The sequence below is a fragment of the Pleurodeles waltl genome, chromosome 1_2, assembly GCF_031143425.1.
Source record: "Pleurodeles waltl isolate 20211129_DDA chromosome 1_2, aPleWal1.hap1.20221129, whole genome shotgun sequence".
NCBI classification, from domain to species: Eukaryota; Metazoa; Chordata; class Amphibia; order Caudata; family Salamandridae; genus Pleurodeles; species Pleurodeles waltl.
In genome coordinates this window covers 1012838166-1012865422 of record NC_090437.1, presented here as the reverse complement: position 1 = coordinate 1012865422, position 27257 = coordinate 1012838166, and the positions used below count along the sequence as shown (strand labels likewise).

At 43.0% G+C, this 27257-nt stretch overlaps 1 protein-coding gene and 1 long non-coding RNA gene across 2 annotated transcripts in view; one reads left to right on the top strand and one right to left on the bottom strand.

Moving 5' to 3' along the window:
• LOC138247066 (uncharacterized) overlaps positions 1-12560 on the bottom strand; it is a 39645-nt gene extending 27085 nt beyond the window's left edge. Inside the window, exon 1 of the long non-coding RNA XR_011194337.1 lies at positions 12488-12560. This is a non-coding gene — a long non-coding RNA (uncharacterized lncRNA). The remainder of the gene's footprint in view (positions 1-12487) is intronic.
• Positions 12561-12701: 141 nt separating this feature from the next.
• SLC30A9 (solute carrier family 30 member 9) overlaps positions 12702-27257 on the top strand; it is a 519567-nt gene continuing 505011 nt past the window's right edge. Inside the window, exons 1-2 of the mRNA XM_069201808.1 lie at positions 12702-13356; positions 23203-23367. Coding sequence (XP_069057909.1) covers positions 13260-13356; positions 23203-23367 — 262 coding nt within the window. The 5' untranslated portion in view covers positions 12702-13259. The remainder of the gene's footprint in view (positions 13357-23202; positions 23368-27257) is intronic.

The following is a 27257-nucleotide window of genomic DNA, read 5'->3' as shown; positions in this document are numbered from 1 at the left end:
CCACCTCCAGACCGCCGGGATCCAAGATCCTGGTGGTGCTGGTGTTTCCCTGGCAGTCCGACCGCCAGTTTTAATGTCGTGGTCGGACTGCCGCATTGGCGGCGGTCCAGACTGCCACCGCAAGTGTGTAGACCGCCACACTCGTAATGAGGTCCAATGTCTTAAACATCAAATGAACGTAAGAATAAACTCTCAACTGATGGAGTTTGAGGAGGATTATGTCATGTACCAGTGGTGTTCTGGCTGAACCTTCTGGGGATTTCCCTGTTGAGAGGAGGAAGGAGCACTCCACATGTTGCTCAACACTGCACTGTTAGATGCTGCTCTTAGCAAGTGATTAGACATCCTTGCCACCTGGTCTGTTCTGCCATCTTTACATTCAAATCACAAGAAGAGGTGTTCCTCGAGCTGCTTGGAAGCTGGTGGAGCCACTGAAAGCTTCACCAGGCTCGAGCCAGATGCCTGACTCTGGCTCAGCTCACTGTCTTCTTGGACCCTCAAATCCAGCACAAGCCAAGCTTTCGTGTGATTTTTGTCTGCCACCCCGACTCTAACCTCATGCAACAAGACAAGAGATTAACCTTTGATGTAAAAAATGGAGGGCAAAAGAGACACTCATGGTTTGAAAGTGCCCCTTTTGGCATGGTTACAACTTCCCCACTTTTTGCTTGATATTGATGCTAACTTGACTGAGTGTGCGCTGGGATCCTACTAACCAGACCCCAGCACCAGTGTTCTTTCCCCAAACTGTAATTTTGTTTCCACAATTGGCACACCCATGGCAGGCAGCTAAGTGCCTTGTAAAAGGTACCAGTGGTACCAAGGGCTCTGTGACCGGGAGCTGCAGCATATATTGTGTGACCCTACAGGACCCCTCACCAAACACATGCATACTGCCATTGCAGCTTGTGTGTGTTGATGGAGAGAAAAAGGTAAAGTCTACATGGCATCCTACTGCGGGTGCCATTCCCACAAACCACTGCCTGTGACGTAGGTACATCACCCTCTAGCAGGCCTTACATCCCTAAGGCAGGGTGCACTATACCACCGGTGAGGGCATAGCTCCACGATCAATATGCTCATACAGTGTCTAAGTCCATTCTTAGACATTGTAAGTGCAGTTTGGCCGCACTGAGTACATAGGTACATAGGCTGGGAGTCTGTCATTACAAACTCCACAGCTCCTTGGTGGCTCACTGGAGACTGGGAAGTTTGGTAGTAAACGTCTCAGCACAATAAACCCACACTGATGCCAGTGTTGGATTTATTGTACAATGCACACAGAGGGCATCTTAGAGATGCCCTCTGTATTTTACCCAATCCTTTAGTGTAAGGCTGACCACTCTGTGCCAGCCTTCCAACAATAGACACATTTCTGACCACATGGGGTGAGAGCCTTTGTGATCCCTGGGGTCAGGAACAAGCCTGCTCGGAGTGGAGGTTATTCACACCTCCCCACTGCAGAAACTGCAACACTTGGTAGTGAGCCTCAAAGGCTCAGGCCTCCTGTTAAAGTGTCCCAGGGCACTCCAGTTAGTGGAGACGCCCACCCCCCCGGACCAAGCCCCACTTTTAGCAGCAGGTCTGGATGGAAAATTAGAAAAAACAAGGAGGAGGGACCACTTCAGCTGGGACCACCCCTAAGGTGTCCAGAGCTGAAGTGGCCCTCTCCTCACGGAATCCGACCCCAGCAGAGAAGACTCCAGACGACAACTAACTTGGCCCCAGCCCCTCAGGCCTGTCTGCAGCTTCAAAGACTCCTGATTCTCTGGGTGTGGCCATATCGATCTGCTGATGCTCACACTGTTATTAAAGATTTCAAAGTCTTTATCAGGACATATGTAGTAGCTGCATTCCACTCGGACAAGAGTCTTGCTTTTGCCTCAAAAGCAAATAGGGATACCATTGGAGCCCTGGGTGCAGCTGTGCATTATCCCTCGCCCTACCATCCCCAGGGAAATTTGCTATAGTATTAGGTTCAGGTCGCAGTTGGATTTACCACCTTTATGGAGTCCAGATAGCATTAACCAATCTGCCTACAAGACCTTTGGGTGGCCGAACCCCATAGGAAGTCCTGTTTGGCATCCAGGTGTGTCCCAGATCTTAATGGTCCTGGCACAGTGGTGGCAGAAACATCTTTTGACATAAATGAACGTCTCGCTGTCTTACAGGAACTTGAAGACTTCCAAGATGAGCATTCCACTACATACAGTGCCACTGCAGGATTAGAGAGTTCAACCAGCACATACCTGCTGGATTCCAAAAGCTGGGGATCTGGTACGAGAAAACATTGCAGTGAAAAAATAATTTGACCCATCATACAGTGCAAAGGTGCCAGGCCTTGGTATTCAAGGCACCAGAACTGTGATTTTGCTACTGCCTGCTGATTGTAAGGACAAAAGCTTTGTCTCCATTAATCAAGTAAAACTGTATCATGTGGCTGATCATACGCAGTAGGCCTCAAGGAGTCGTGAGTAGTAACCTAGCCCCTCTCACTACTCTCTTCAAGCGCTGGACAACACCAACATTATTTCTCCTAGACTGGGAAGGGTGGAAAATAAACTTATGTTAATTCCAGTTACCGCTGCAAACACAAACAATGCACCAGACTTACGTCACAGTTCTCTACTGCTTCTTAAAGCAACAGAGCTGTTTTTAATGAATCATCTTTATCTGTCTAGGCTCCTGTTTTCACACAGACTGCTTATTGGTACTTTGCCGACATTGATGACTTTTCTCCAGACCATACTGACACCTCTCTTCATGGTATAAGTAAGCTTTTTCACTGGCTTAAACACACTTGTCTGATCCGTCCATGGTCCTATTTGTGGATTATACTGGCCTTGTTTTCTCTCTTCTTGTGGATTGGATTTGTGACTGTTTTCTTCTTGATTATAAATGGTTATTATCTTTCTGAAATGCTCTACTGTTCAACTGCTAGATAAGGTATTGAAACCTCACTTGTCTTCCCACAAAGTGAAATAGACCTGTCCTCTGTGAACATTTGTGCTGTTCCAATTCCTGACGGGATTGTTTGGGCTAAGGTTCACTATTGAAATTTCAAATGTTTTTAAGGTTGCCATGGACGATGTAATCACAGCAGGCATTGTTTCTGATGACTGGGATGTAAAAACAGTTTCTTCAATGCATTCTGAGCTTGAATATTATACTGTATTTGAAAGTGAAGATATGTACATGAACTCAGCTAATTATAGTGAAATGTTTTGTTACCATCACTATGCACAGCATTACCTACATACTGCTAGATATTCATGTACAATTTTCAATTATACACAATAGGAACATTGCCAGACTCCACCGGTAGGGAGTTTCATAAACATTCTTAGAGAATTGTACATTTTTTTCTGGACATGATACTTCAGATCCTGTATCTTAGCACTTTAAACTACCATCAACAAAAGCAAGGAAAAACATGCTGACTGATGCTAAATTAATTTACTCAAATTCATTTGTTTCCCAACTAGCCATTAAAGGCTATGAATATTGGAAAGGAATACTTGATTTAAAACCAGTTTGGGGTACAAAAGATTGGCAGGTGCAGGGCATGGATGTCTTATTTAGAGCATGTCTAATTCCACTACAGATGATTTTTCACGGTTACACAGTTCAGCAGACTACTTGCCTAGGCCTAGCAAAAATAAAAGAAATGAATGTGCCCTGTATCCCTTCAATTGCACGCTTTGACAATTGGCAAAGTTTGGTAAATTACACAGAAGAACAGCTCAACTGTATTGTATATTTAATTTAACAGTTTCAGGTCCCAACCGGAGGTTATTGTGGCCAGTGAACACAAATGATTGTTATGCACGTTTTATAAATTCCTAGCACGGTTTTAAAGCAAACAGACCTGATCCTGGTAATATTCAGACATAGCACACTGAGGCTATCACTATGTACAGCGTAGGGAAGCTATGTCAGGAATGGTTGCAACATTCCACTTTGTCAACTGTAAAAGAGCACCTCTCTCTCCTCTTTGATGACATGGATTTACAAGATTCTTGTGCTAGGTCCTAGATCACCACACTCCAAAAGATTATTTGATGCTATGTACAATGAAATTTGGAAGCTTTCTCAAATGGAAGCTGCTGCTTCTTTAACGCAAAAAGATCAGGCTAATTTTGAAAAAGTATTAGCTGTTGTTGATAATGGAATGAACACACTGTCCACTGGTATTTACACACTAAACATTGTGTATTCGGAATTGACATCATACAAAATGACATGTCTTTTTACAGCATGGACAGAGGCAGCTTAATCTATAATGCAATTGAGTTGGACATTGCAAGTTCTGAAATCCCAACGAGTGTCCTCGAAGCATGTGAACTCAAAGGAGTTGTTCTTGCCTTTTAATTTAACATGCATACAACAGATAATGGCATAGAAGGTAGCTATATGCACAATGCTTAACACAGAAAAGTTGCCTTTCACAGTGGCCGAAACACCATCAGCAGTATGGCTAATACACAAAGTTATCTCTCTGCCAATTTCCACATTTCAGTTCCTATCATGTTTGAAACATTTTCCAGTAGGTAGATTTGAGGCTTTTGGGGAGAGTTATTTACACGAGGTGTGAGAACTACCTTTTGATAACAAATGTCTGAGCAGGGAAAAGGAAATCTTTCTCAGTACAGGTGATTGTGAAACTTCTGTAAGCCACTCAATGATCTGTAAACAGGTGACATTGCACAGAGTATTTATTGTGTCTGTGGCCAATTTGGCATGTTACTTGAAGGAAGTTCCGGTCTCCTTGATTTGTCCAGTGTTTCAGTTACTTTCGAATGGAAGTTACTTTATGATGAATGGTCAAGGCTGTTGTGGGACGAGAGCAGGTGTCCTATGTGTAGTTTCTGTTCCTCAAATAGTGACCTGCTGTTGTAACATCCTCTCCTCTCCCCAAGCATGAGATTAGGGTTTCTAGCTTGGAACTTCAAGCTAAGCAGACTAAAAGCAATATTGTTTCAGAAACATCTGGTCATTCCATCTGCCCATGAAACTGTAGTCGCTTTTAAACACCAACTTTCCAAGACACTTAGGTGTACTTATGAGTCACATGTTTAATGTTTCCAACATCGCAGGTGTTGTGTGCACTTTTTTAAGGTGATTTTTTTGTCAGCATCTTCCAGACTGTTTTTGGAGTGAATCCATCTTTTATACACTCCTTGTTTTCGAGTATACCATTTGTGTTGTTCTTAATTGGTGGTATTTTGTTGCTCCCTTTTCTGCTCCGCAATGGATGTCTCGTATCAAAGCCACATGGTGATGGAACTACTGCACGTCCATCTGTGTCGTGAACGCATGACACAGTACTTTGGCATATCTTTGCTAGAGGAACTAACTGGTCTTTGTATTTCCGGCCAGTATGGTTCTACTGTGTGCAGCCTGTCTCTTTGTCCTTCCAGCCAGTATGGTTCTACTGTGTGCAGCCTGTGTTCTGCTGTTGTTGGTGCCCTTATGAGTGCACACTTGATGTGTCTTGCAACGCAATTGGTACTATCTATGGACATAAATCTGCTATGGATCCCATTGAGGGCTCATTTATGGAATTTTTCTATGAGACTACAATTGTTTCAGGATGCCTTTTAGGCGCCATCTTACAAGGACATGGATGCTACGGCTCCAGGATTCCCTCCTTTTGGCTCAGCCACTGCGGGCATTGCACAGATGCTACTTCCTTGGTGGAAGCTTTCGATCAATCATGTCTGTTCCTTCGATTTACTCACTGAGAGTCTTGTGGTTCTGTTGTCTGCTGATGCGGAATCCGTCTTGGATTCCATTGCCACTGACACTATGGATGACACCATGGATGCCTCCACTGACTTTTAAAATTTGGTCCTTGTTCTTAAGTAAATTGTTACATTTTAATTGGCTCATTTTTATATGACTTGTTTGCTCTGCTTTTTGGAGTGAACATGTTATCCCTTTTAATAATTTTAATATAATTTTAGAATCTGTCTTTTTCACTGGTAGGGAGAAGGTGTCAGGGGGACCTTTTGGACCTGAGTTGGTTCCCCTGATTTTAGCTTGATTTCTAATTCCATATTTTATACGTTTTAGCTGCACTGCTTTTAGAAATTACATTTTACACGCATTTCTTCCATGATATTCTTCTACGAATAAGTGGTTCAAGTTGCTTGTTTAGTTAGCTTTTGCACGACATGCAATCAGTACTTTTTTTTCAAGGCTAGGAACACTGGACACAGTACCCTAGTTATAGTGTTGCCCATTCAGGAGACAGCTTCTATCATTAAGACACAGCACTGCACAAGAGTTGTGCTTCCAACACAGAATGGCTTTATTATATAAACGGTGCATTGACCTGGATGGGGCGGAGGGCATTCCAGGCAACGACCATCCTGGGATGAATGCTGTGCTCAACATGCAGCTCTTCTAGTATTAATCTACTATCTTCTTGAGAAGGCTACACTGCAGGCCGATTCCTGATACTAGCTCCCGGTAGCTAATCCTTTAGATCGGCCGGGCAGAAGGGTACACTTGCTATGTTCTCAGTATAGTCTTAGGGTTAGGTAGGAATCTCTAGAACGTCTGGAATCTCTAGAACTCCATTCACCATGGTTAGATTGTTCATTGTCTTTACCATGTTCATAACGCTGGTAACTTTGCTCTGTTTCACCTGCCTAATTATCGCAGCTTATTCTCTATATGCAGGATTGTGATTGTTTCAATAAATGTATTGAAAACTTTTCTCGTATCTCTCATTTACTTCGCCTGGGCATGCATGAGTACTACAACGAAAGGGTGGGATCTGTTTCCACAACTTCCCTGAGGAGTCAGTGTTGTGTTCAGGTTGCCGTAATCAACTTGCAGCCCAGTAGGTTCAGGGGGTTGGGTGAGGCACTGTGAGCTAGCCAGAGACTGGGCCGACAGTTTCTGATGGTGTGGGCAGACTTAATCCCCCACAGTCTGAAGTTCGGTTGTCCTAATACCCAGCCCTAGTACCTTAGTAGAAACTGTATAATGGAAGGCAGTGTGGATGGCGACAGGTTTCAGTCCAAGTATAAAGCAGATAGTAATTATTTAGAGAACAATATGGTACTGAATGTTAGGAACAACATTGTGTTAAACATTGATTATATGATCTGTAAGACCAAACCTGAATGCTAAATGAATATTGGTGGGGTGGATGTGAACATTTTTGGAGACTCTAGTTCGCCTTACACAATCACTAATGAAGAATTGTGGAAATCATCATTTGTAGAGAAACTGGGGGAACAATTGTTAAAACCTGACATACATCCGAAAGGGTACAGCGGGAAAATAATTGATGTTAGGTTACAGGGGAATAACTTTTTGTTTCAAGAATATGGAGACCAGAGGAAAGATATATGTGGCCAAGAAAGGTCCACCAGTATTGGAATGTTTTGGCCAGAAAACATTAAAGATCATCTTAAAATCCCAATAGTAAGGAGCGTGTTTTAGCAGTGGATAAAGGTACTACAGTAGGCAAAAGGTTCTTGAAACAATTCCCCTCAGTGTTTGGTTAAACTGTGAGTAACCTCAAAGGACTTGAACACAGAATAATCCTCAAGGAGAATGCAGTGTCCAAAGTGCGCACAATTTGCAACATACCAATGCTAGTGAGAGAGGAGTTGTCAAAGGAGTTGGACAAATTGGTGGCCCCACAATTAATTAAACCAATCAAAGTTTCTGGTTGGATTTCACCTTTGGTGGTGGCCAGAAGCAATGGAAAATTATGACTTTGCATGGATTTACGTCATTTAAATAATAATATTGCCATTTACAGATTTCCATTACAAAAGATAATCAAAATGGACACTTGTCTGAAAGAAGCTAAATGGTTTTCCACTACAGATCTTTCCTCTACATACCACCAGGTTTCATTATCACTTGAATCAATGAGGTTTAAATGGTTCATCAATCCTTTTGGCTGTTTCCATTTGGCCTGGCATCAGCAGCTGCTGTTTTTCAGCATTTTATGTTCCAGGTATTTAGCAAAGAACTGGGAGCAACGTTTTTCCAGGACGACGTTTTGGTATTTGGTACAAAATTCGGAAGAACATGAGTCCAGGTTATTGAAGGTTTTGAGAATTTTGGAGGAAGGGGGGCTTACTGTAGAGCATTCAAAATGCATGATTGCAGAAAATAACATCACCTATTTGGGACACATCATTGATGAGCATGGTGTTAAAGCTAAACCAACTTTGGTGACTGCCATTGAGAATGCACTCTTTCCTACTAGTAAAGATGAAGTTTGGCCATTTCTTGGAACGGCTAACTTTTGTGCAAAGTATATTCCTAACTCTGCAGAAAAGCTGTATAATTTCCACCAATTGTTAAAAAATGTATTTCGTTGGTCCCCTAATTGTGATGAGGATTTTAAGGTTTTAATATCAGCAATTGCCAATGCTGGTGCCCTGAGAAGGTTTGGTCCTTCTGGAGATAGTATTATTTCTACAGATGCAAGTAGAAGCCAAAGGGTTGGGGCAGTATTATCCCAGAGAGATAATTAACGGAGAGAGAACATAATTGCGTATGCTTCAAGATCTCTGACTCCTAGTGAGAAGAATTATCCAATCTTGGCAAGGGAAGCATAATCACCTGCCTGGGCTTTAGAACATTTCAGAAGTCATGCACAATATGTTGTGACCATAAGCCTTCAGTCAAGATCTTAACTACAGGAGGTTGAATCAACACACTGCCAAGACTAGCTAGAATTTAAATGTGCATGCAAAGTTTTGTGCACAAGTTGGTCTACACTCCTGGGAAAAACAATGCAGTTGCTGATTTTTTTTCCAGAATGCCCGTTATGTTAAAAAAATATGGAGATGAGACATGGAATGGATTTCATGTGGCATTCATACACAGTAGTGGTTCTTTAGCAATAAAGGAAAATTAATGGAAGACAGGCACAGTAATGACAGGGTGCTGCAAGAGGTAATGTTTTACAGGTTGAATGGCTGGCCTAATAAAGAAACTTTAGGCATTCTTGTTAGACCTTTTTGGGAGGTAAAGTCAGAATTGATAATGGATGATGGAACACTATTCAGAGGCAAGAGGATTATTCCTCCAGAAGGATTATGCAATGTTATTGTGGAGTTATGCCATGAAGAGCATTCAGGCACTGTTAGGACTAAGTCAATGTTAAAAAATAGTTTTGGTGGCCTGGGGCGGATTTAGCTTTGGAAAGAATAGTTAGAGACTGCCTTGCTTATTCTACTGCAGATAAACTTTTACATACTTTACGTCCTCCTATAAGTAAAAGATTATTTCCTACGAATCTATGGGCGATGGTTGCGATCAACATGATGTGACCAGATGGTGTTCCTCAAAAGTATATAATTGTTTTGATGGATTTGCTTTCTAGATGGCCAGTTGTCAAAGTTGTAGACAAAGTGGATACAGATTCAGCTTTAGAGTTTTAAATAACATATTCACATTGGTGGGTATTCTGGCATTTATTGTAAGTGACAATGGTGTTCAGTTTTTGTCTCATAGGGCCAAAACATACTTTGAAAAACTTGGAATTAAACACAGGATGTGCATCATTATATAATCGTAGTGGTAATGGTATGGTCAAGAGATTCTACTGAGAGATGCTATTCAGTTAGCCATGACAAACAATGAGGATTGGATCACCCAGATTGGGAAAACTATTTGGACAGATACAGTGACAAATGATGATGCCACTAGATTACCCCCATTTGTTATTATGAGAGGGAGAAAATCATGGTCAAAGTATAATCAGGGATTGTTGATTAACTCAGGAGTAGAGTCGTGGTTGAAGAAAGCAATTCAGGACATGATAGTGCAGACGCATGATAAGAGTAAGGGCAATTATGACAATAAACATGGTGTGAGGCCTGTCAGAATTAAAGTGGGAGACTGGGTGTGCGTGAAGAAACCTGGTTTGGTTTGTAGGGCCGAGAGTCTGTTCTGTGACCCAGAAGAGGGTGGAAGCGTTAAATAATGCAGTGAAATTGAGGAATGGAAAAGGTATGGAATCTTAACAAGGTTGACATGGGAAGGGAGGTTGGTTGCAAGAAAGAGAAATGGTTGAGAAATTATTTTGAATGGCTTCAGAATGAAGTTGCTGTGAATAATACCATGAGTGGAAGGGTACATAGGGCACGTATGCAAGAAGTTAAACAGCATTTTGGAACAGAGAGTTGTAGAGGATGTAACCAGAGTTGATGTGGGTGCGGTGCAAAGTGGGGGGGTGAATACTCTAATCACTGAGAGCACACCTATTAAGTTAAATGAGGCTGCTGTGGGGGCTTTCAATAAAGATCCTATGAAGGTAGATGACCTTAATTCTGACCTTAATTTGAAAAAGAGAACGAAGTCTCCTGGGTAGGTAAAGGGCTCTATTTTTAATTATAGTTAAAGGGCTAAAAAGTTAATAATAAATAAGTGGTGTGTTCACTTATTCTAGCTAACACAGATTTTAGTGCAATTATTATGTGCAAGCCTTATGATTAAGTTCCATTAAGTACCTTAGCATATTTATGTTTTTTGTTATTTGGCTTAGTTTAATGATGTATGGTTATATTCATATGTATATAAGATGGGGGGATGTGGACGCTCAGGAGTTAGGAGTGTTTACTGGTGCTCTGCTGAAATAAACGCTTATCTCTTTACTTAACAGTGGAATGTTTCCTTTGCATAAGCCTTTGTAAAAGTCCCCACTTGCAATGGCATGATAGGTAAAATCAGAAAAGGGGAGCAACACTACCAAGAGGGATCCGCAGACATTACTGACAAAAAATGGAAAAAGAAATTAAGGAAATACACATCAGTGGAGTTTCCAGTAATGTGAATGGAGGCAACTGCACTGCCAAAGTGTGCTGTAAAATTAAAACATTGACTAGGAGGGCATGTGAAAATATTGAGTATGGAGGATAATGTACAAAGAAATGATATACAAAGATTCAAATATGACAAATATTGGTGGATTAATTTGGATCGGGAAAATGAAGAGAACTATAGAACAGATTTCGAAGAAGTTGTGTCACAAAATGAGAAAGAAAGGGCTGATAATTCTGGCGATAGTTGTGATGCAAGCAGTAATAAGATGAATGACAATGTAAAAACGATGTGTGACAAAAGGAGCAAATTTGAAAGAATGTTGTAAAAAATGAAAAGGCTGGAAAACTTTCTGTGTGATTGATGTTAATGCTTTTCTGTTATTTTTTTTCTTTCGTAGTTGTTAAGATGGGAGGAAGTGGGGATTGTTGAAGTAATTGTAATAGTGTGTATTGTTAGTATTAATGTCAATATAGATTATATTGTTTTTTTAATGATAGAAAAGGGGATGTGTAGTGACTAGGATGTAATAGAATGTAGTAGCAATGTGGAATCTAGAATGCAGTGATGTGGGGGATGAGAAAGGTGGAGAATGTTATGATACATTCTTCTAGAGGTTCATTAAGGCAGTTACAGCTCTGTGTATATATCCTGTACAAATAAAAAAGGAATTAAGTAATCTAATCACTGTGAGGATTTACTGCACGGGGTCTATTTTACATTGTTAGAACACAATATATTTAAAGCACTGATGTTCTCTACTGAACAGATAGGGCAGTAGCAGTCTGAGGTCTGAAACTCTAGCAGCGTTATTTACAGTAGATGTCTAAACAAACCAGTTATTGCCTAAGTAACTACTTGGTGCAATCTATTCTATTAAAGTTGAACCCTTAAATGTAGTAGCTGCTATTATAACCAGCAGTTATAGAGGAGTTGAATCATGGTTCTAGGCTAGTTGGTGGTGTGGGTTTCGTTTCTTACGTAGTATTTTATTCGTTTTGCCATAGATATGAATTGGTGTGGGTTCAGTTGTGAGCTCCAGCGGGTTAGTAAGGTATTAACTTTGGTTTTCTACAAAGGTCTGGAATTCTGTGTGTTGCACTGTGGCTCTCTTTTCCCCTTCCCAGTCAGTCTTTCGTTAACACCCACTTATTCGACGAACACCTGTCCATCGTATGTTCTGTATAGAACGCGTCAGTCTACTTTATGATGTACGCGTTTCACAAATTTATCACAACTCATGGTTCACTGTCAATCAATAAAAGAACGAGAATTAATTTTTCAATTGTTAAAATGGCATTGAAATACTATGTTCACACCTAATTTTCTATTCTAAAATTGAATGTAATGGCAGTAGACGTAGCAACATATGTGAATCTAAACACTGTCACATAACATTTAAAATAGCCAACGACAGCATGTGCTTCGAGAACTGACATATTGGGGAGCGCCAGTCCAATAATGGTAACTAGCCTGCCCAGAGCACAGGAACGCGGCAAGCAACCACAGGGTCTTTCCAGCTGTGAATGATAAACCAACCAGCCGCCGAAGTACCAACTCTATGGGGTTGTCCCCAACGCCCTTCTTCAACTTTCCTCGCAATAGAACCATCAGAAAGCATATGCAAACCCTATTCATGGCCTTGACAGCTAAGCACAACTCACTGAAAAATGAAGCAACTCACTAAACTGGCAGCGGGCAGTGGCCGACGTAGAAAAGCGCGTGCGAACTCCACAGCCATTCAGCACGTCAGTATCCTGTGCTGCGCACTACGATAGGCTGGGATGCTCCTAATGCTCCAATCCCCTTTCACCTTACACGTTGGCAGTACCTCCTCTAAGCACAGACGACTTCCGCAATGTGTTTTGCCGTGGGATTGGTTGTTATACGAACGGGGAGTGCAAAAAAAATTATGGGCAAATGACGTCCGATGAAAGATCAACGACGGACATTATCCTTCGAGGAAATTGCACGGATGGTGTCTGTAAGCAGTGAAAAACTTGTCTTTTTATGTGGGTCACACAGTGACACATGGTGATACGTTGCCCATTGGCAACAAGAGGACAGCGAAGACGGATCTTTACAGATAACTCGGCAGTTGGAAGTACAGCTTGGCTCAAAGGCCGGCAGTTTGATGCCTAAACACTGTGAAATAGGAAGAAGCCGGTATCGCTGAAATAGACTCCGGCTTCTGGGCACAAACATTGTCTTAGAACTGCTCTATCGAACGAAAGCATACCTGGAATTTATTTGAATAGAAGGGCTCAAGCCTTGATTTTGACTCGAATGAACACAGTGCCCGAGATGATTAGTAATAACGGAACTTAGTTCTAGGGACGCACCAAAACAGTGGGATGACGCGTTCCGGAGAGGCCCCGACGCAGACCCCTCTGGGGTAGAAGTGGACCAGCAGTCGCTGTAAGATCCTTTGGGATCTGCCACCCGCAGGAAGAAGTATGCTTCATTCCCTGGCTTTTCAGGGGCGCGGCTGGTCCTTCCTGTATCACCTGTACCTGCGAAGTCCAGCGATATGCAGCCACAGACCCTACCACGGTCAGTCAATCTCTCGTGAGTTTAGCAGGGTGGACTTCAACCAAGTTGATACTGCATTTGCACTCGCAGCTTTAAATAATCATTTTGTTTGTTCTCTGCATTGTAAATTGAAGGGTCTACTAAAATTGTCATATTGGATTTAAGATGTGTGCTGAGTTATCACTTCTCCAAAAATGTCTCGCAATCACTTTTTAGTTATACTGCTTCGTTCTTGTGTCACATCTCAGGAAAGAAACATGTTGCGTTCATTTCTCATTCCAGAAATGCAAACCATGCTAATGGGCAACTGGGGAATTCGTTTTGAGTGAAACGTAACACTTGTATAAAACATTGGACTTGACAAATTACTCATGATCTGTATTTCCATAACACTTGTGAGATCACTACTTCTTATGCTTCTTTGTGACATCAGTAACCTTTTGATCCATGCTTTCATTAATTCGCTTTCATGCCATCACTATTGCATAAGATTATTTAAATTCATTACCAGACAGTAGACATGCAATGCATTCACTGCTTAAATTAAACATCAAAAGGAATCACTGTTAACAATCATAAGACAGCATCATGAACAAGGTTTTCAATTAACTCAACATGGTGTCTGGCTTCTTAAAAACAGCATTTCAAAATTTAGCTGAGCCTAATAAATCTGAGGTGATCTCTGTGTTTAAGAAATACTTACGTGCTTTTTTTATATGAAAAAATCAATTCCTTTAAAAGATCAGCTTTAGTAATTTATTTCTGTCTTTACTCCTGCAGAATAGGGTTTGCGAGAAAGGGCCTCTTTTGACATGGTAGTGTCCCACTTTTTGCCTGGATAATGATGTGGTTTCAAACTGCAAGTGCCCTGTGTCCCTACTAAACAGGTTCCCAGGATCAGATCTCTTTCCCCAAAACTACTATGTTTGGCACTTCAGCCTCCATTGTAAGTCCCTACTAAATGGTACCCCTGGTACCTAAGGCTTGGGTACTGAATTGGGCTCCCCAGAGCTGGAGCACCAATTGTGCCACTCTTAGAGGCCCACACCGGCCTCATGCAGACTGCCATTGCAAGTGCATCCCAAGGTGTACTTAAAAGCTGCAACTCGACATGGCATTGACCAAGAACGCCCTGTCCACTAACACTGCATGCAATGTAGGTAAGTCACCCCTCTGACAGGCCTTCCAGCCCTAAGGCGGGGTGCACTATAATGCATGTGAGGGCATATGTGTGCATGAGCCAATATGCCCCTACTGTGTCTTTGCAAAACGTTAAGACATAGTAAGTGTACAGGGAAGCCATAGCAAGTACATGTGCTGGACACTGATCATTACGAGTTCCCCAGCTACATGATGGACTCTCTGAATGCTGGGTTGTTTGGTATCAAACAACTCAGATTTATAAACCCATACTGATGTCGGTGTCGGATTTATTATAAAGTGTACCCAGAGGGCACCTTAGAGGTGACCACTGCAAAACCTAACAGCCCTGGCATGGTTGCTGACCGGTCTTAGCCAGCCTGTCACCACCAGACAGAAGTCTTGACTCCTGGGGTGAGAGCCTCTCTTCTCAGGAGCCAGAACACAAAGCCTTTCCTGGATGAAGGTGTTGCATCTACTCCCCCATCAGGCAGCCTGCACCAGCGATCAGCCTCAAAGGCTTTACCGTCTTTGAAATCTCACCTTTGCCTCTGCTGCTAGCAGCAAATGGCCGCCCAACGTCCCACCCACTCCCCCCACACACTTTGAGTGGGGGAACTGACGAGAAAACTTAACTAGAATAAGAGGAGTGGCCACCCTCAGCCTTCACCGCCCCTCAGGTGTGGCAGGTGAGGTGTCCACTTCATTTAATTTTCCTCCATCTTTAATGGTAGGAAAATAGCCAATCAGGGCTAGGAATGTGACCCTTTCCCACAGGAAGTGGTCACTTAGTGGGTGTAGCCACCCTAAGGTAGGTGACCCATTGGCCACTACTAGTTACTCCCCTTAACACACCCACCAAATGCAGTATTTAGTGGGCATCCCTAGACCTGCAAATGAGATTCAATGAACTCAAGAAGACCAGGAACAAAGAAGACCTGAGGAATAAGAACAGATGCCCTGCTGCAAATAGAAAAAAACGCCAAACCCTGTGTGCTGCTCCTAGGACTCGACAATCGCCACTGAGGTGTCACCCGGAAACCTGAAGGATACTTAAAACCCCCAGAGCACCTCCAACTTTCATCAAATTACCAAAAACCTCCCTCAGAGTGAAGGTATCCTCTTGCAAACTTCAAGCAAAAAAACAGTGAAGTCCAGTTCACTGACCGTCTGCTGACCAACGAACCGGACCCAACAGTGCAACCAAAATCCACATGACAGACCCAAGAACCAAGCCTGAGTGGCAAGTTTGGCACTGCAACTTTCAGGGCCTGAGACATACCATTGCCCTGGATACTGGACCCCTAACATCAGACAACCAGAAGCAAAGTCCACTCCGGATGCCCAAAAGCCCAGAAGCAATTACCAGTCGAGAGACTTCAGGACACCCAAGAACCACCCCCCAGAGTGGCCTTACTGACCTGCAATCTACCCTCCAAGTGACCTGCATATGGCTCCAAGGGCTCCCTGATGCACAACTCTTGTCTGACCTATCTGCACTGCACCCGAACCGCCTGGCCCCTACATCATCAATCCAGCTGTGCTCTAGGGGTTCTTAACCCCATGCGACCTGTACACTCCAAGGGGTCCCACCAAACTTAGCTTTAGGTCCACCTGTGCAGTGTTTTTCCATGTGGTCCCCTTCTCCGCTTTGCACCAGCTCTAAGGCTTTCATCTTCGTCTCCTGCTTGAACAGGGAATCGCCTGAACTTCTCCGTCTGGCCCACAGGACATCTCAACGACCTCAACCTAAATATAGAAGGGGACACTTGTGAGAGCATTCTCTGAATTTTATTATGCAATTTAAAAGTTTTTCCTATTCATTCCTATGGTGCATAATTACACATAAAAAGCCTATATTTTTCAAACTTTTAAAAATCATAACAAAAGGAGTACTTGCCGTATATTGATGATCTAGGTCTTAAATATTTGGTAAAAATCTAAAGTATTTTTGTAAATTAGTCTCCAGTTATTCTTCAGAGTGTGTCAACATTTATTGATACTGCGAGTACAACAAATGCTTAGCACATCTCCAAGAGAAGCCTAACTTCTGGTCCACACAAAAACAGAGCATTAGGTGGTCTGCTTTTTACCTCTGGATACCAAAGTGGGGTTGCTTGGAGTCTCTGCACAGTGCACGTCTTTTACCTACACTATATAGAGAGCCAGCCTCCTACAGTGTGCTTGTAAATTCTTTATTTTATGTCTTTTTTATTTGCATTGTTTAGTCAAACAGTAGGTACATATTGAGCATTGCCATATTTCAGTACTTTTACTTTGGTCACCCAATAGCTCCCCCACTTCCCAACTGTAAATGTAAACATCCAGAACCCCTTCCTCATACCTGTTCCTTTGTATAGTACTTAAGAATGTAGGACAGGTCCCTACTGTCTAATCATCTGATAACTTTCAGAAGGACCATCACACCAACTCTTTGGCTAGAAAGGCGTAGACAAGATTAGTAAAACATGTAATAGAAACTGCAGAATCTCAGTAATCAATGCAAGGTTAGTAAATCAGGGATTTCTCAGAGGGCGTGCATTATCTTCAACATACTTTTTAAATTCTTCCACTAATGAATCCCAATTTTGTGCAATGAGCTATTTCCTCAAGCCAGCTCTTTCCTCTTTGTGCAAGTCTATGCTTTCGGATAGCATCCCAGGGGAGCAATACTTTGCTCAACGTCTCCACCTTTGGGGAGGCCATCTATGAATTTAGTGGAGGTTCAGCCCATTCCAGGTCAGGCAAAGAGCCCCTATATCAACTAAACTAAGAAGTTATCTAGAGTCCAGCTCGTCACTTAGAACAGAAGATCTATGACCTCGGTCCTCAGAGGGAAAGAGAGCCACACAACCAGACCTTAAGGGACAGGACTGCATCTTACGCATTACATTTGAGACTGACTGAATTTGCTCTGGAATTTATCTTAGCAATAAGTATGCTTTATATAACATGTTAAACTGAATACATTTAAAGTACGAATGATGGGAGATCTTGTATGAGTGTTGTAATATTGTTTGCCAATCCGCATCGTATAGTGGGCGTGCCAAGTCCCCCTTCCAAATCACACATAGGGAGCTTCTGGTTTGGTTTCAGTGTTGGAGATGTGTTTTATAAAGCCGCCTGGTTAATTTGGTATTGTCCCCCATGGTGTTTAATACCTGGGTCACTTCATTCATGGGGGGTTCCAGATGTTGAACCTCAAACTGATTACGAAGGGCCTGTGTGATTTGTACAAAAGTTAGGAAATGACCAGGGAGAATATCAAACTCTGTCATGACTGTCTCGTATGATTTCAGTTCTCCATTAGTAAATATATCAGCTAACATAGCGATACCAACTTCAGATCACAACCTCAATAGGTAGACCGAATTTGGTTGGTTAAAGTAGGCAATCCATGAAGGGGGGATTGAAGGGGCATATGTGACATATGAATGGAGATCAGTCTGTAGCACTGAAGACTCTCCAGTGCGGCATGCGTTAGTGGAGGTAGACAAAGCTGTAGACATTTTTTTGTCAATATTAAAACATTAAGATGGCCACTGCTACGATCTTGTGAAAAGAAGCCACTTTCCAAAAAGGAGTGACCGACTAGCCAACTGACATCGCAATGCGCTGCCAAGTGATGTTCAAAAACCAGTAGTCCAAGTCCTCCCGTTTCGACCGGGATTTTCAAAGTGGAGTTGTTCCAAATAAAGGCTAATTGTCAAGTTCTTTAAAAAAAAAAAAAACTAGGGAGAGTTAAAGTGAGGTTAGCAAAAAAATATAATAGGCATGTGAGGACCACTATTTTAATCAATGCTACTGGCTCATAGAAGTTGAATGATAAACATTGATTCCTCAGTAGTTGAATGATACAAGTTCTCGCTGTAATCTAGGATCCAACTGCACCCGCTGAGGTATAGCATACCTTGCTCAGAGAGAGAAGATACAGAATTTGGGGCAGTTAATGTATAATCCTGATAGATTTGGAAAATCTCAAAAGGATAACATCAGCATACAAGGATGCAGCGTAAAATGTGTCTTGGACCATGATTCTCACTGTGTTCCTATTTGATGCAACCTCATTCACTCGGGGCTCCATTGCAATTGTAAATTATAAAGGTGACAAAAGGCAGCAAACCCATAACAAATGAGTTTGAGATGCACTGACTTATACTATCGCTGGTCGTTGGCTTTGCATAAAATAGGCAAACCCATTTCTGTTCCCATGTTCTCCAACACCATGTGCAAGAAGACAAAGGCTTTCTCCTGGCTAAGTGCTGCATTTGGAAGAATCTCCAATGTACCAGCCGTAATATTCCAGAGAATCCTACGGTTGTGAGAAGTATTGTGGCCAGGATAACACCTGACTGTTATGTATGAAAAATGTTAAATTTAGGGGAAGTCGATTAGCGAATAATTTAAAAAGAAACTTGAAATCCAAAATTGGCATCTATAAAGGTCTATAGGAGGACACATTCATGGAGACTTAATGCAGTTTCGCCATTGTGGAAATAATGACCTTGTAATCACATCCTTCAGTAAAGTCACTTAGCTAAGACAGGCTGGGATCAGTGCCAGGTCCTCCCCCAAGGCAGTGTGATAAACGGGGGATTATGGTCAGACAACATCCGAGCGTAATATAAAGTAGATAATACTCGCATATGGATGTCGGAAGTGCCCACAAATCTAAATAATCTAGAATGAGTATTGTATACTGGCAAGTAAAAGGCATAGTCTCTGCAAATAAGGTAGTTTATGCGCCATATATTTCCCACATTACACTCACACAGAGTTAAAGTTCCCTCGCAACACCCAGGGATTAGAGTCCTGACCCGACAATCTGTGAAACAAACTGCACCAGATGCTAGATTGACCCACATTCTTTTAGGTAATATTGCTTCAGTACTATGTTGTAGGCATCCCCAATTAGTTCAGCGTGAGCGAATTGCATGGATTTAGCATTATCAATGTAAGGTCATCAATAACTGGGTTTTTATGGTGGCCACCAGAAGGTTACTGATGAGTTATTTTCCCAAACTGTGTTCAGGTCGAAATCTCTAATTTGTAATGTTTGTTAATGAGACTATGGGTTTGAATTATTTCTGCCTTTGTGTAGAGTTGGTTGGGAAATATATTTAAGTGAATCATCTTTTGCATGTTTAACGTGGTAGCAGTGTTTAACAAAGGCAGCTTTACATGCCAGATGTTGGTTGATCAACTTTACATGCCATCACTACCTGCTCTTTTCTGCCATTGATTTCTGTTACACACTGTTCTCATGTGCCGACATTGCCTATTCCCTTTAGGCAAAATACCAATAAATGGCATTTAAAAATAATGGAATGGACACAGTTGAGTTTTTGGACTATAGATTGGATATAGGTTGCCAGAAAAAGGGCTTCAAAAACTCAGGAAAACATGGTTGGTGTCATCACTAATTTCATATTTATAAAGGAATTTCATTTTAGGAGCAAGGCTAAAATAAAAGAATTATAGAATGCTGGCCACTCTAACTTTTCATTTTGTCTGCGGCAAAAGACTAACACCAACATTGACATATTGTTTGGGGTCAAGGGCAACAAGTTTTCATGCTTATTTTGTCCTTGGGACAAGTGGGCCCAACCCCCAGTAGCACAAACCCTTTGGCTGCCAGTTTACAGAGAAGGGAACTGTCTGCAGTTTAGGTAATATGTGTGCGGACATGCTGTTCGAACTTGTATTTATGGTTCATTAATGAGAAGCCTTTATTATTAGTGTGAGCGCTGTAAATAACCGTTTAAGGTCACACTGCACTACAGACAGTGGTTCCAGTTAAAAAAAAAAGTGTACACAGGTTTGAAAAGTTTAATGATATGAGGCTAAGTATCATGCTCCCAGAATGCTCTTTGATTAGATGCAAATGTTTGCAGAAGCTTGTAAGCAAGGGTGATGATTCTTTGCTTTCAAAATAAAATGTTCAGAAAACAAAAGTACGGAAAAAAGTTTCCCTACCATGAAATTTTAGGTGCTATTTCTTTGAAGCGTCATTTAGTAAAATGTGTTGATGCATGCTAGTATTTCCCAAAAATATTCGTAATGGAAAATCAGTGTAACCATTTTCAACACGATTATGAGAAGCATGAAAATAAACAAGCACTGGCAAAGTCAACTGATCTGAAATTTTTTTGTCTCTCTTGATTTCATCAATGCATGGCTTGTTTTGACATGGCTTTCGTAACACTTTATTGTTGTGGGAGCTGCCAGGCCCTCACCACTGTAACAAACACTGGAAAAAAGACAAAAAATGTTTTTGGTTTCTAAAAGTACACATTGCCACCAGTTGTGTAACAAAGGCCCCTCTTGCCCCTTAGCACAGCACCTGCCCTGAGTGAGTCTGGGGGGGGGGCTCCAATTCTTAAAGAAAGTCACAAAAGTGAAGACCAGGAAATCGTACTCCTAGAAAATATTTCTAAACTGTATTTTAGCATAAGCAAATATGCATGTGTAGATTTGCTCATGTGAAAATCTATTGAGCGTTTACAAGTTCACTTTCCCTCCAACCACTTTTTTCCCAACCCTGGAAGAACTTCTACTTCTGCCACTGTCAAGAGTAAATTTCCAACCTTTCTCATTATGGGGAAAAATTGGAGGAGAGCTGGTGGAAATCCTTAAAGGATGCAAATTAGTAGGTTTGCAGACTCAAAGCCATTCCGGCCCTGGAACTACTGCTTACTACTTCCTCCGGCCCCACTATGTAGGTCTGCGCAATGATGGCAACATTGCTATAGTAGGGATTGAAATTGCAAGTGTGCAAGCATATTATAGTAGTAGACCTGACTTAGAGAGGCTATTATCAGAGCTCTTACATAATGAGTTTGCTGCTATAATTTGTCACCACACTACATGGTACCAAAGGGACATGTAGTGTTTTTTTTTTTTTTAACAGGACAAGTAGATTTAAGAAGCAACCTGTCCCATGGACAAGTAGATATTTTAATAAATTCCACACCGCTGATTCTGACAAGACAACATGGTTGCAGTATTTTTTGAGTCAACAAGTTGCTTTTGTCTAATTGTTGATTCTCCCTTTCCAACTGTTTACATTTTACATGCATTTTTTGTAGGCAGACAAAAGTATCCACCCCTGTCTGCCAAGAACTTAAAGATCCTCTTAGTCTAGAGAAGACATTTATTAAATCACTCTGCAAGGCTCGTAAAGGAAAGTCAGTACAACTGAAAGTGCACTTTTAAAATGTGCACAACAATAAAGTGAAAACATGTACAAAGAATCTTCAGTCTATAAACTGCAAATAAATACATGCAAAGATACAGATATATATATATATATATATATATGTGTATAGTTGCAGAGCTTCTTGTTGCAAGTGGTTGAGTTCGTCAGTTGACACAGTTTCATTTTGCTCTAAAGTGGTGTCCATGTTGCCAATTACCTCCAACTCACATTTTACCTCTCTCAAGTCCTATGACAGCTCCAGCTTCACCATTTATCTTTACCATTTAGAGGTCTTTGCGTAGGGAATTGAAGAGAGATTCCATATATGCCCTTGTAAGCAGTGTCTCTTTGTCCTCTCCATCCCCCGTCTGCTGTAGAAGGGCACCATGGAGATGGCTATCTATTCTCGATAGGCACGCCGAGGATCTATGAGCATGTCTTTTAGGTAGCAGGTTTTCTTGCTCCATGCCACTGCCAAGTTAATATCAGTATTACCTGCTAACCAGGGCTGTAGTAGCACGATTGTGCTGGGATCAGCGGCCATGGGAGGTCCTTGCATGCGCAGGCCCCTCCCATGCTGGCTGTGTTTCTCACCCAGGCACTTCCATGTTGATCTTCACCCCCTTGTCCTGCTTGTTGAGTGGTCTTAGGTCTGTGCTGCAGCACCTGCTCGTCAGGAGGGGTGGACTCTGCTGCACTGAATCTGAAGGGCACCGGAGGGTGGAGAGCCCACAGCTCATGTACCATGTCTCCTCCACGTGACCGTGAGCCAGGCCCTGGACTCATCACTGTGTCCATTTTAGAGAGCACGGCTCTTGGACCGAGACCGACTAAGCGGCTACGTCACATAGTGTGCTCTGCCCTTGCCCCAGGGTACCTGGAGGGATCATGTCTGGGATGTGGTTGCTCCAGGATCCCTGTTCCGCGGCTAGGGGCAGCTTTTTGCAGGGGTGGTTGAAGGAAGAAAAGAGGTGTCCTACTCAGCTGCTATCTTTTTAATTTTTAATTCTCCAGTTTGATGGTGTTTGGCTTGCAAGTGTACCATGGGCCACATGAAGTAGTGGGGTTTTCAGCTTGGGAGGCACGGTGCCTGTTGTGATTGCTTTGTATGTCATGCAGCTGGTTTTGACGACGGTGCTAGCTGACAAGGTAAATGAGTGGAATTCCACTATGGTGGACATGATGTGATCATAAATCTTAGGCCCTTGATGACCAATGCTGTGTCTTATACAATTCCCTTAGGTTGGGCCATTGTATAGTCTGAGAGGCCTCAGCGTGTGGCTTGGCCACCATACAGCTATAGGATCATGAGGGGTTTGAACACAAGTTCTCTTTCTGGTTGGAATGGTTTCGTTTTCTTCAAGGGAGAGAGCTGGTGCCAGGCCGTCTCGGTTTTCCTGGCAGTGATTTGGCACTGGGTAGAATTTGGTGTTCAGTTTTAACCTGCTTCACGACATTGAGCTGGTTTTGGACTACATATTGCTTGTTTTTTTAGTGACTATTAATGATGCATTTTGTTTACTTTCCAGCATCCCAGAGGTCCGGAAAATGCAAATCGCTCATGTACTTACTACCTGTCAAGCGGCTTCCAATTCAGCCATCTCAAATTCGTGTTTTTTCTTCTGATGACCAGAAGGACAACTCAGGATCACAGGAGCCTAGAGGACCAAATCCAGCAGGAAAATCACCTACAGGTATGATTACTTGATTGGAAATGTTCTAAAATCCTAATTATATCTTAAAACCTAATTTAATATCCAAATAAACAACTTAAGCTATTAGTGATAGGCTTCACTATGTTTCAAAACACAGCAGCCAATCATCCCACGTTGATCTTTCTTAGTGATCTCCTGACATTCTGTTAACACTGTTCTTGTATGGAAAGAGGGGAACCTATCATTTTCAAGTCCTCCGTCATGACTGGATAGCTCCCACCTTAACTTATCACTGGGAGTTTGATTTGAGTTTCTCAGAATTGGCTCTGATTAACATGTGGTCTCCCTTTTGTACACTTAACATTCTGTGACTGTAGGAAAGTACCATCTTGCCTGGCATGTTACCCCCATTTTCACTGTATGTTTTAGCCCCTGTGTCACTGGGATCCTGCTAGGCAGGACCCCGGTGCTCATAGTATGTTCCCTGTATGTGTTCCCTGTGTGGTGCCTAACTGTATCACTGAGGCTCTGCTAACCAGAACCTCAGTGTTTATGCTCTCTCTCTGCTTTCGAAATTTGTCACTGCAGGCTAGTGACTAAATTTACCAATTCTCATTGGCACACTGGTACACCCATATAATTCCCTTCTATATGGTACTTCGGTACCCAGGGTATTGGGGTTCCAGGAGATCCCTATGGGCTGCAGCATTTCTTTTGCCACCCATAGGGAGCTCTGACAATTCTTACACAGGCCTGCCACTGCAGCCTGAGTGAAATAATGTCCACGTTATTTCTCAGCCATTTTTCACTGCACATAAGTAACTTATAAGTCACCTATATGTCTAACCTTCACCTGGTAAAGGTTTGGTGCCAAGTTACTTAGTGTGTGGGCACCCTGGCACTGGCCAAGGTGCCCCCACATCGTTCAGGGCAAATTCCCCGGACTTTGTGAGTGTGGGGACACAATTACACGCGTGCACTATACATAGGTCACTACCTATGTATAGCGTGACAATGGTAACTCCGAACATGGCCATGTAACATGTCTAAGATCATGGAATTGTCACCCCAATACCATTCTGGTATTGGGGTGACAATTCCATGATCCCCCGGGTCTCTAGCACAGAACCCGGGTGCTGCCAAACTGCCTTTCTGGGGTTTCCACTGCAGCTGCTGCTAACCTCTCAGACAGGATTCTGCCCTCCTGGGGTCCAGGCAGCCCTGGCACAGGAAGGCAGAACAAAGGATTTCCTCTGAGAGAGGGTGTTACACCCTCTCCCTTTGGAAATAGGTGTGAAGGGCTGGGGAGGAGCAGCCTCCCCCAGCCTCTGGAAATGCTTTGATGGGCACAGATGGTGCCCATCTCTGCATAAGCCAATCTGCACCGGTTCAGGGATCCCCCAGCCCTGCTCTGGCGCGAAACTGGACAAAGGAAAGAGGAGTGACCACTCCCCTGAACAGTACCTCCCAGGGGAGGTGCCCAGAGCTCCTCCAGTGTGTTCCAGACCTCTGCCATCTTGGATTCAGAGGTGTTGGGGGCACACTGGACTGCCCTGAGTGGCCAGTGCCAGCAGGTGACGTCAGAGACCCCCTCTGATAGGCTCTTACCTCTCTTGGTAGCCAAACCTCCTTTCTTGGTAGCCAAACCTCCTTTTCTGGCTATTTAGGGTCTCTCCTCTGGGGTATTCTTCAGATAACGAATGCAAGAGCTCACCAGAGTTCCTCTGCACTTTCTTCTTCGACTTCTGCCAAGGATCGACCGCTGACTGTTCCAGGACGCCTGCAAAACCGCAACAAAGTAGCAAGACGACTACCAGCAACATTGTTGCGCCTCATCCTGCCGGCTTTCTCGACAGGTGGTGCATGCTCTGAGGGTCACCTGCTTCACCCTGCACTGGAAGCCAAGAAGAAATCTCCTGTGGGTCGACGGAATCTTCCCCCTGCTAACGCAGGCACCAAAAGACTGCATCACCGGTCCTCTGGGTCCCCTCTCATCCTGACGACCGTGGTCCCTGGAACACAGGATCTCTATCCAAGTGACTCCCACAGTCCAGTGATCCTTCAGTCCAAGTGTGAGGTAAGTCCTTGCCTCCCCACGCTAGACTGCAAACCTGTGTACTGCGTGATTTGAAGCTGCTCCGGCTCCTGTGCACTCTTCCAGGATTTCCTTTGTGTACAGCCTAGCCTGGGTCCCCAGCACTCCGTCCTGCAGTGCTCAACCCTCTGAGTTGGCCTCCGGCGTCGTGGGACCCTCCTTTGTGACTCCGAGCCAGCTCTGGTTCACAAACTTTTAAGTGCCTGTTGAGGTACTTCTACGGGTGCTGCCTGCTTCTGTGGGAGCTCTCTGAGTTGCTGAGCGCCCCCTCTGCCTCCTCCTCCAAGGGGTGACATCCTTGTCCTTCCTGGTCACCAGCAGCACCCAAAAACCTCTACAGCGACCTTTGCAGCTAGCAAGGCTTGTTTGCGGTATTTCTGCGTGGGAACACTTCTGCAACCTTCAGCACGCCGTGGGACATCTTCCATCCAAAGGAGAAGTTCCTAGCTCTCTTTGTTGTTGCAGAATCCTAAGCTTCTTCCATCCAGAGGCAGCTTCCTTGCACCTTCATCCGGGGTTTCCTGGGCTCCTGCCCCCCCCTGGATACTGTCGCGACTATTGGACTTGGTCCCCTTGCAGGTCCTCAGGTCCAGGAATCCGTCTTCAGTACTTTGCTGGTGTTTGTGGTTCTTGCAGAATCCCCCTATCACGACTATTGTGTCCTTTTGGGGTAGTAGGTGTACTTTACTCCTTCTTTTCAGGGTCTTGGGGTGGGGTATCTTGGACACCCTGACTGTTTTCTTACAGTCCCAGCGACCCTTTACAAGCTCCCATAGGTCTGGGGTCCATTCGTGATTCGCATTACACTTTTGGAGTATATGGTTTGTGTTGCCCCTAGACCTATGTTCACCTTTTGCATCCTATTGTCATTCTACACTGTTTGCATTACTTTTCTTACTCTTACTTACCTGTTTTGGGTTTGTGTACATATAACTTGTGTATATTACTTACCTTCTTACTGAGGGAACACACTGAGATACTTGTGGCATATTGTCATAAAAATAAAGTACCTTTATTTTTAGTAACTCTGAGTATTGTGTTTTCTTATGATATTGTGCATATGATATAAGTGGTATAGTAGGAGCTTTGCATGTCTCCTAGTTCAGCCTAAGCTGGTTTGCCATAGCTACCTTCTATCAGCCTAAGCTGCTAGAAACACCCCTATTCTACTAATAAGGGATAACTGGACCTGGTACAGGGTGTAAGTACCACAGAGTACCCACTATAAGCCAGGCCAGCCTCCTACAGTGACTTAATCGTATGTTGCCAAATTAGTAATGTGAATGTATGTTACAGATCACCTTGTTTAAACAGTTTTTAATGTTTTATGCAAGAGTGCTGGTGACAGTGAACAATCATCAATGAATATATTTTGTAATTGATCCTTTTCATATAGGAGACTTTGTTATTATGTCTATAAATTGTAAAGGCTGAGCTGAAACATTCGGTGAAAGTGCTATTATTGTTAGTGGCTACACATTAAGCCTCAAAAGATGCCATAGAAATTTAAGGGGTTTGTAACATCCCTGTAACCATATATGGAATTATGCAATAGTATTTGCTTAGTTTAAGCTTGAAGTACACTAAATAAGCATTTGGAAAAGCTAATTGGTCTTGCCTATACAAGAGCTATTAGTTTTGGCAATGTGTTTTTGACTTTTACACCAGTATGGTTGCTGTTTAGCATGGTTAAAAGTTAGTGGCGTGGAGTATCAGAGTGGTGTGGGAGAGTAGAGAGTTGTAGAGTCTGTTTAGTGGAGTTTCACAGAGTGGCGTATGGGGGAGTACAGTGTTGTAGAGTTCAGTGGCAGAGAGTGTCGTGGGGTGGAATAGG